The sequence below is a fragment of the Vicugna pacos genome, chromosome 28 (assembly GCF_048564905.1).
Source record: "Vicugna pacos chromosome 28, VicPac4, whole genome shotgun sequence".
NCBI lineage: Eukaryota > Metazoa > Chordata > Mammalia > Artiodactyla > Camelidae > Vicugna > Vicugna pacos.
Genome location: NC_133014.1, coordinates 11,193,909 through 11,203,490, shown reverse-complemented (window position 1 = coordinate 11,203,490; position 9,582 = coordinate 11,193,909). Strand labels below are relative to the sequence as shown.

Below are 9,582 nucleotides of genomic sequence, written 5' to 3'. Positions count from 1 at the left end.
ACCCAAATATTAGATCTGTTTGGAGCGTGACCCATCCATTGACACCAATGACCGTGGCAGTGAGGTAAGAATTGCGTATTTGCCATGTTAATTGCGGGTAGTCTGAGGGGAGGGGTAATAGACAGCATCCCCCTTTCCTACTTGAGTTATGAACTAACTGAGAATTAAGACAAAGTCCAACCTTTGGCTTACTGATAAGTGTCTTTTTGATGAAGCTGGCATGGGAGGGTGCAGATTCTTTTCTGCAAACAAATGAAGCAAAGGAAGAAGACCATGAGAATCACAGTCACACCCAGCTGCAGGCAGCTCTGGGCTGCCACATAAAAATGTCAGCCATGGAGAAGGGTAGAGCTCAGTGGTAGAGCACAGGGCTTGGCATGCACAGGGTCCTGGGTCCCATGCCCAGTACCTCCATTAAGCAATAAACAAATAAGCCTAATTTCCTCCCCCGAGCCCTGCAAATAAAAAATTTAAATTAAGTAAGTACATAAAAATGTGAATAATAAAGGAGCAGAGCAGAAAGGATGCTTTCTTCAATTCAGTTGGTTTCCAATGGAAAGTAGGTTAAATAAACTAGCAGCTGGGTCCCACAATCCCAGTTTCTAACAAGTAAGGTGACCCTGTAATTTATCCTATAATGTGGCACTTTTGAGAATGGAAGAAAGTGGTATCAGCAATTATACCAGGACAGTAGGTGTGCATCGGGGTGCATGGTCCTCCCTCCACTTGAGTCGCATGAGTGTGGGGCGGAGCCCCAGGGTGTCATGGAAGGACATGGGGGGTTGGGGGGAGCCCAGGGGTGTCATGGAAGGATGTGGGGGGGGGCGGAGAGAGCCCAGGGGTGTCATGGAAGGAAACACCAGGAGTGAAGAACTGCTCTCCCGCTTTGGTGGTTTATATCAGAGGAGAAAGGAGATTAAAGAGGACCACAGAGCTGCCTTCACAAAGCTGAAGGATTTGTGTGGACGTGGGAGCTCCCTTCTCTGTGATATCAAGGCTTAGGAACAGGAAGGGATGTTTTATTCTGCATGAGGCAAGTCTTGCTAAGGAGGGTGGGCTGCCTGGGGAGAAGGTCAGCCCCTCATACATTTATTCACTTAGCTATTTGTTAATTATTTATTTATTCAACATCTCTTTACTAAACACAGACACTGTGCTAGGGCCTGGGGATGCAATGGTTAAACCAGTCGAGAACTTTATATTGCAAGGAAGGAAGTAAAGACAAAGGCAAATAAAGCCACCACAAATTGTGTGAAGGAAACAATCAAAAACTGGAGATAGAAATTTCAGGAGGTAGGAGAAGCAGTTTACTTCAGACATGCTTGGAGGGGAGACTTCTTGAGGAGGTGGATATCTAAGAAGATGACCTGAAGGAGACAGAAAGGCAAAGAATAAGAATAAAGTAATATAGGTAACAGGAATGTACACATGAGCATAGCATATGCAAAAGTCCGGGGGCTTTAAAGAACTTGGTGGAATGTTCAAAGAACTGAAAGATTAGCATAACTGAAGATGGCAATGGACAGAAAGAGTGATCTGGAAAAAGGGTTGGAAACAGGAGGCCAGACCATCCAGGCAAACCTGTCAACTATTGTAGAGAATTTGCATTTCATTTCAATTGCAAATGGAAGCATCAAGGGAATCTAAACATTGGAATGACACAGTTGAATTTCCATTTATGGAGATAATCCTGGCTGGCTGGCTCACAGAGAATGGATTTAACAAATAGATGGAGCAGCAGATGGAGGTCACCAGTCTGGAGGCTGATTTACAGGACTGGTGGGATATGGTGGTTGCCAGGTAAACCAGTGATGTGTGGCAGAGAAGATGGAGAGAGATGGGTGGATTTGAGATATATTTTGAAGGTAGACTTCCTGGTGGATGGACTTGATGGGTTAGATGTAGGTCTTTAGGGAAGGGAGTCACTCCTGGTTCTTCCCCAACCTCACTGGCTTTTCCTTCTCACTCCCCTTTACTGGGTCCTCCTCACATGACTTCTAAAGGTTCAAGTTCCACAGGGCTCATCCCTGAGTCCTCTTCTCCTCTATACTGTTTCACTGGATGATATTACTTGTTATGCATTTAAATTCCAGGTGGATGTTGACAATTTGAGCTGACCCAGAACTCTTAGAACTCCGGATTTGCATTTGCAGCTACCAATTTGGCTTGTTTCAGGACTTTAAAATTGAATGTGTCCTCCGATGCTTGCCCAACATGCCCATCTCCACACCCAGTTTTTTCCATCTGTTACTCAAGACAGAAACCTAGGAGTCATCCTTGATTCCTCCCTTCCCTAAAGACCTACATCTAACCCATCAAGTCCATCCACCAGGAAGTCTACCTTCCAAATATATCTCAAATCCACCCATCTCTCTCCAACTTCTCTGCCACACATCACTGGCATACCTGGCAACCACCATAACCCACCAGTCCTGTAAATCAGCCTCCAGACTGGTGACCTCCATCTGCTGCTCCATCTATTTGTTAAATCCATTCTCTGTGAGCCAGCCAGCCAGGATTATCTCCATAAATGGAAATTCAACTATGTCATTCCAATGTTTAGATTCCCTTGATGCTTCCATTTGCAATTGAGATGAAATGCAAATTATCTACCAATGTCAATTAAGATGAGGGCGGCAGAGTGTCCCCTGGATCTGGCAACAGAGACATCCCTGGTGATGCTCAAAAGAAAGATTTTGGTGGAGAAGTCAGAAGTCAGAACTCAGAGGTCTGGCTTCAGAATGTGCTAAATAGCAAACAGCTTGCTAGTAATCAGTATTTAGGACTTAGTATTGAATTAAAGTAACAATGAGATGTTATTCTCTATATACTGGATGAGCAAAACTTCTTTTTTAATTGAAAAGCAAGTTTGGGGCAGGGAGGAATGAACACATCATTGGGAGTATAAATTGGAAAAGCCACATGGAAGGGCAGATTGTCAGTATCTGTTGAAAATAAAGGATGCCCTCAGTCTGTGGTCAAGTGAGTCACTTATCCATTCTAAAGAATGTCTTGTGAGTGTGCGCAGGAGGCATTGACACATGTTTGTAAAACAATAACAACAAAAAAAGAGAAACAACTTAACTGTCCATCAATGAAGGAATGGCTACACAACCAACAGTAAAGATCTCTCTACTGGAAACTGCAACAGTTGAAAAGAATGAGATCCAGCCATACTAGCATAGATGCTACTTGAACGTATTGTTGAGTGACAGAAAAGATGTTGGAAAAATATGTATTGTATTATACCTGTTAAAGATACACACACACACACAACAGCACAGTATGTTTCCAATAAGTACATACAAGTATGTAAATGCATAAGCAATGGACCAGAATAATGCCAACACGTAACAGTGGTTACCATTGGGATGTGGAGGCAGGAATTGGGATTTGGGGAAAAGAATTTGCAATTATCTGTTTTGTTTTTACTTTTTTTTATTGAAGAGGAGAAGGCAGTTGAAAATTAATATTTTTAAAATGGAAAGAGCGAACAGCTTGTGAGGGAAGTAGTTGATAAGCAGACATTGTGAGCTCCTCAAAGGCTCCTCCCCGGGGAAGAGAAGAAAGTCCTCTGATCAGCAAGACCCTGCTCGTCCCTGACCACCACGGAGCAGTGAGTAAGAGGACTGACCACCCCGAGGCTGCCCGGAGCAGCTGGGAGCTTAGCCCTCTGCCTTCCTCTCTTGGTTCTGCTAGCACGTGGCAGATCATCACAGCGGCTTGAGACTAGGAAAGCAGAGTTAAGCTCTAAAGCTTGAGGTGGGGACTAGAAGGCACCTCTTATTTCTCTAATTCATCTACAGCAGGAAGAATGGCACTGCTGTGATCAAGAAAGAACAAAAAGTGACTCAGGTTTCACACTGGGAGGATGTTCAAGTTGGGGATATGGTGAATCGAGAGGATATCTAGACGCTGTCTAGAGGAAGAAATGGTTTTTGGGTGATGGAATAAGGTGGGCTATGGATGGGCATCAGTGCATGGTGGTCTTTTAAGACGACCCGTTGTGTTTTCAATCAGAAGAATCTCCGACTACCTGATCCTCTATCCTGGACTCAGCCACCACAGCCCAGGCAGGATTCAGTTCTCACCATCTAAATAGAAGTTGGTGTTTTCAGTTGTGCCCCTCTCCTTGGTGAGGGTGACGGGCTGCCCCACCACAGAGGAGGTAGCTATGAACCAGCCAGGGCAGGAGACTGACTGGAAGACGAAGGTGGACCCCTCTTCGCTGGAGAAAAAGAGGAACGATTCCTGCCCTTTGGTCTCCCAGTACAGGTCCATGATATTTCTCTCCTGGGGTAGGAAAGAGGCTTGTTAGAAAGGATTACTGGGAGGAAGAAGCTAAACTAACTCAGCCCTGGGAGTGTCTCCTTTTCCAAAAGGGAGGGACAGAGGCCAGAGACCCAGGCAGGTGAATTCAACTTTCAAGATGAGCAACCGACTGGTTCCCAGGTGCTTGGCTCCCCCTCACGATCCCACAACACAAGGTGCTTCTGATTCATTGAGGCAGCACTGTGTTCCCTGAGAACAGACGGAGTTGTACCCATCTGATGGTTCGGGCCAGTCTCATGAGATCCCCAGCCTCCAAGTGGCTTTACAAATTACAGCTTCCATCATAAGCAGAAAGATTAGCTTTGTAACTACAAATCTTGCTTTCAGGAAGGGGACCATAAACATGTAATCCACAAAATTGAGATTAATCCAAATTCCCTCTCTAGTCTCCACGGCCGTGCAGAAGCCTTTGCCTAAGAGGGACCATTCCATCACCTCAGAGGATTTCTGGGAAGCAGCTGAAGATGACTGAGAATGGATGGAGAAACCACCACCCTCGGCCTTTCTGTGGGTGTACTCTGTCCCGCCGAGAATGCACTGACATTAAGAAATATTCCACGCGTTCCAAAGGTAGCTTGTACTGACTTGGGGACCAGCCAGATTTCCTTCTTTACACTCAATGTCCAGGATTGAAAATCTGCTGCTTTTATTCAGTAACGTATTCAAGGAAATTAAAAGTTCATCTCATAGCCCATCTCTCATAGGGGCACAACCACTCACCTGAAGCTGCAAGGTAGGAATGCCCTGAATTTCTGTGCAGCAGAGACAAAGATTTTGGTCCTTGATTCCCAGGTAAAACGGAGTACCTTTTCCTTCACTGTAGAACTCTGTGTCTCGACATGCTATTATGGCAAGAGAGACTGGAAACACAGGGAAAATGGAGACAGGTGTCAGGCTCCAAGCAGTGGACAGGCCAGTCCTTCTGGCCTGATGCTCAGTGACATCCCCAGCCAGGCGGATGCTGGGCACCCCCCCCCCGCCGCCGCTCCCATCCGCAAGAAGGCTCCTCCCACAAGCTATGTGGCAGAGAACTTTCATCGTTGTCTGCAGCCCATTTCCTTTTCCTCCTTAATATCAGAATCCCAGTTGTCACCAGGGCACAAAACAAAAATAGATTTCCCACCAGCTAACTTGGACCGTATGCTTAATTTTCAGCCCATGAGAGGGAGGTGAGAGTGCTGTGTGGGACTTCTAAGAAGGTTCTTTAAAAGGAGTTGACTCGGCTGGGAGGAGCTTTTTTCTAATACCCCAGGTCTCCATACTTAGACGATGGTGGAGGTGACCTTGAAGTTGGTGAAGCAAAAGTTAGAATCTTGGACTCCCGTGGCATGACAGAGGCACCACACTGGCCTCCGACTGCCTTCTCAGGCTTCCTTTCCATGAGAAACAAAGAAACTTCTCTCTAAGTCCCAGTTGTGTGAGCTTTCTGTCACTATCAGTTGGATTTAATTCCCAACTAATTCAGCAGGAGGTTCCCAGGAGCCTGGGTGTTCTGCATCTATCCTTCCATCAGGGGGCAGGGAATTTATCCACCCAACACTCTCTGTTTGAAAGCCCACTCAAGACAAGGCACTGGAGATTGAGCTGAGAACAACAGAGACATTGTTGTTGCCACCACAGAAAACGAGACTTAACAATATTAGCAGAGAAAAGACCAGAACCGCCATAAATGGCAGCACCTGCTTTGGGGAAAGTGACCCAAGTCTGGGACAATAGGAGAGAAACCAAACTGAGACAGAGGAATCAAGAAAGACCTCTCTGCAGAGGTGGAGTTCAAACCAAGACCGTAAAGCTAAGAGGAAGCTAGTATATGAAGAAACAGGAATAGGGCTGGGGACAGGGTTTGGACGAAGGGTGTTAACAGGGAAAGGAAATGTTAAGGCTTTCACGTGGAAAAGAGCTTGCTGAGTCCAAGGCTGTGAAAGAAGACTGGTGTACCTGAGACCTCCCACTGCCCCTTTCCCCCCAAACACAAACACGGGGGGATGAGAGTCTTCAATTAATATAGTAAGAAGGATGCTTTGTGGAGGCTGAATGGGAAGCTGCACAAATGAAGTAGGGGGGTGGCAGCGAAGAAGTGATGAAAGTGGTCCAGGAGAAAGATGACATTATCTTAGGAATAAAGCATGTTTTGCACACAGACTTATCAGTCTCTGCTGATGGATTAAATGGAGATTGAGGAAAAGGAGGAAATAAAGATGTTTCCTGTATTTCTGGCTCCAGCAAACAGGGTGATGGTAGTACCATTGATGGAGATGGGGAAGACGGTGTCCGTGAACAGTTTTGAGGAGTCAGATCCATAGTTCCATGTCGGGTAGATGAATTTATGGACTTTGAGAGGACACCAAAAGGACATGGGTGACATTTTCAGAGGAGACATCTGGGTTAGAAGCATCAACACCAGAATGAAGAGGTGATACATCAATCCAAGAGACCAGCTCGCAGTCCCTTCAGAGGGGTGGTAGGATGATTGCAGACTGAGTTCTGAAAATCCGCAGCATTTAGAGATTTTTATAAAGAAAGTGGAGTCAGAAAGGAGAATGCAAAAGAGAAGCCAGCGAACCACAGAGAATGTTCTTCCAGAAGAAGATGGAGAGCGTTCAGAAAGAAAGTTATCAGTTATGCTGACTGCCACTGAGGAACCCAAGGTGAGGGCGGAGAAGTGGATTTGGTGAGCTTGGAAAGAGAAGCTGGTGGGGGGGAGTCAAGAGATAGTTGAGGGGTTTTGTTGCCTGATGTAAGCATGAACAGCAGGTGAAATGGAGACACATTGTGTAGCCCACTCTTCCATGAAGTTAGACTATGACTGTATATAGAACAGTTTGTAGATTGCTATATAGGAAAACAGAATGGTTGTAGAAATGAAATGTGCAAATCAAGAGGAGGTTTTTCTTATTAAGCTGGGAAATGTTAAATTAGAGCATGTCTGTTGGTGATAGAAGGACTCCAGCAGACAGACGAAGGTGGAATATGCTGGGGAGAGAGCAATAAAATGAAACACTGAAGGAATAAACAAGAAAGAGAAAGAAGCTGACTTGGATTGGACTGACTTTTCTCAGCTTTATTGGAGTGTAATTGGCATGCAATAGATTGACAGGAGGAAGGAATATTCCTCCATTGTTACAGGAGAGGATGCCAAGTTGGAAAAGAGGAGGAACGATCATGAAAAGATGAGAGAGTCTGAATCTGAGGACGTATGTTGTGATGGTTGAAATTTATAACAGAAACACCAAGGAGATAAGTCAGCTGATGATTGAATGGACAATCCCTTCTTATCTAAGGTGCCTTGTTTCGGTAAGGAAAGCTGCCAATCCCTCAACCCTCATTTCTGGGTGCAGGGCTTCCTCTGTGTGGGGGAACCCTCTGCCCTTCTTGTGGGCAGTGACCTGGTTCCCGGAAGTAGGAGAGGCTCAAGGCCAGGCTCACGTGAGCTCAGCCCCATCCCCAGTGGAGCTGGCGTCCCTTTAAGAGGCAACAGGGGCTTCGATTGTCACTCACCAGGTCTGACGTTGTCGCTAAAAGGAACTGCTATTAAAGATTTTCCTTTTAGGATCCACACCATCTGCTGAGAGTCGCGAATAAGATGGTGACTGGGATATCTCAGCGCTGCCAGATGATAGAGAAGCACAACATACACACGGTTATTATAAACTTCAGGACTCCGGCTGCGTCCTGGTAATAATGGCTTTTGAATTCCTAGGAGTAGAGTTACTGCTCTGACAGAGTGGCTTTAGGAGGAAGGAAAGGGAAATGAGACAGGGGCTGATGTGTGAATCAAAGCATCTGAAATGAGGATCTACATACATTCATGGTCGCAAGAGATTTTCAAGATTCACCACATTTTTTGTTGTTTTTTGTTTTGTTTGTTTGTTTGTTTTTTCCCTTAGGTTATCTAGTGACTTGTCTTTTTTCTGATTAATAGTCTCTGGGTAGTAAAACAAAACCCGAGGTATTCAAACCGGTCACCAGAATGTTGTTTGTTTCTTCTTTATCCTCTTTATCAACATAAATAAGCAATTCTAAATACACACAATAAGAAAAGGGCTAAATAAGATTTTCAAATGCAGGTTTTGTGATCTGAGTATTTTAGCAAGAGCAGATGCGTTTCTAGCTTGAGCAAATGACAGGCGCCCTTGTGCCCTATTTCCTCCGAGGGGCCAGGTAGAGGTATCTCCAAGCTGGTTTGTGATTTACTGCTTACATTGGTGTTGCTCCATGCTGACCTCAGGGCTTTCTGTGACGAGAACAAGGTAGATCAGATGATGGAGAGGTTGTTGCCAACAGTCAGTCTTGTGGAAGAAGGAGGAAAGAAAAACATGTTATCCATTTCTCTCCCTTCCCCCTGGAATTCTGTGTTAAAATTGTTTTGAGAAAGCTGCCCTGGAGTGGAGAGAAATAGCACATGCTTAGCATGCATGAGGTCCTGGGTTCCATCCCCAGTTTCTCCATTAAAAAAAAAAAAAGATAATAATTTTTTTAAAAAAAAGAAGAAGAAATGAGATCCTAGATGCACATTTGAGACTAAGAATGGGAAAGCATGTTCCAGGGCCCAAAAAACTCCAAATGGAAGCTCCCGTCATGTCGTGGCTGGGTGGTCCTGGCTCGCGGGACGCCCTCCATCCATCACACCTGGGGCTGTTAGGAGGCTCCAGGGCTTCAGCCCAGGAAACTTCTAGTGCAGTGAGTCTCTGGATTTAGAGGAAGGAAGGGAAAGTGTGTATCTATCTCCATCTAACCCTCCACATAGCTGGTAAGCACCACCCCGCCACCAACTCCCTGTTCCAAAGAGGCATTTCTAAAGATCTTGCTCAGGGACATCCCTGGGCCCCGTTAAGTAGGGGACGTCTGTCTCTGGGCTTCCGGTTAGAGCCCCAGGACAGTTCCCCAAGAAGACCGCCAACTCCTCACAATGAGGACCAGGTGTTCACATCCCCACCTGCCTCAGGATCCACAGCACCCGATTCCATAGTTTTCCCTGGAGAAGTAAGCAAGCCATCACCTGTGCTGTTGGAAGCAGTCCCTGCCTCTCTGACATCCCATGTTTCAGACTAAGGGCCCCGGAAGCTCCTAGAGGCTGGACATAGAGAGTTAAAAGAAGGTTCTCCACATAAGGCTTCTGAGCAGCAGGAGTTACCTTTGTCCAAAGAGATGGTCTTGTCCTCAAGCTCAGTGTTAAGGCTCTACCTGCATCCAGGAGCCCGGGACAGCTGTCCAGGACTTCCACGCCTTTAAATGAACAAGGAAGGAGGA

The 9,582-nt window shown here is 45.8% G+C and overlaps 1 protein-coding gene across 1 annotated transcript; it reads right to left on the bottom strand.

Moving 5' to 3' along the window:
* Positions 1 to 3,439: 3,439 nt before the first annotated feature.
* On the bottom strand, positions 3,440 to 9,549 carry IL36B (interleukin 36 beta). The gene is made up of 5 exons (XM_031691900.2): positions 9,467 to 9,549; positions 8,534 to 8,621; positions 7,831 to 7,938; positions 5,053 to 5,192; positions 3,440 to 4,293 (listed from the first exon to the last, which is right to left on the bottom strand). Exons 2-5 carry the CDS (start codon positions 8,547 to 8,549, stop codon positions 4,081 to 4,083), a joined length of 477 nt encoding a protein of 158 aa, XP_031547760.2. The 5' UTR covers positions 8,550 to 8,621; positions 9,467 to 9,549; the 3' UTR covers positions 3,440 to 4,080.
* Positions 9,550 to 9,582: the final 33 nt, after the last annotated feature.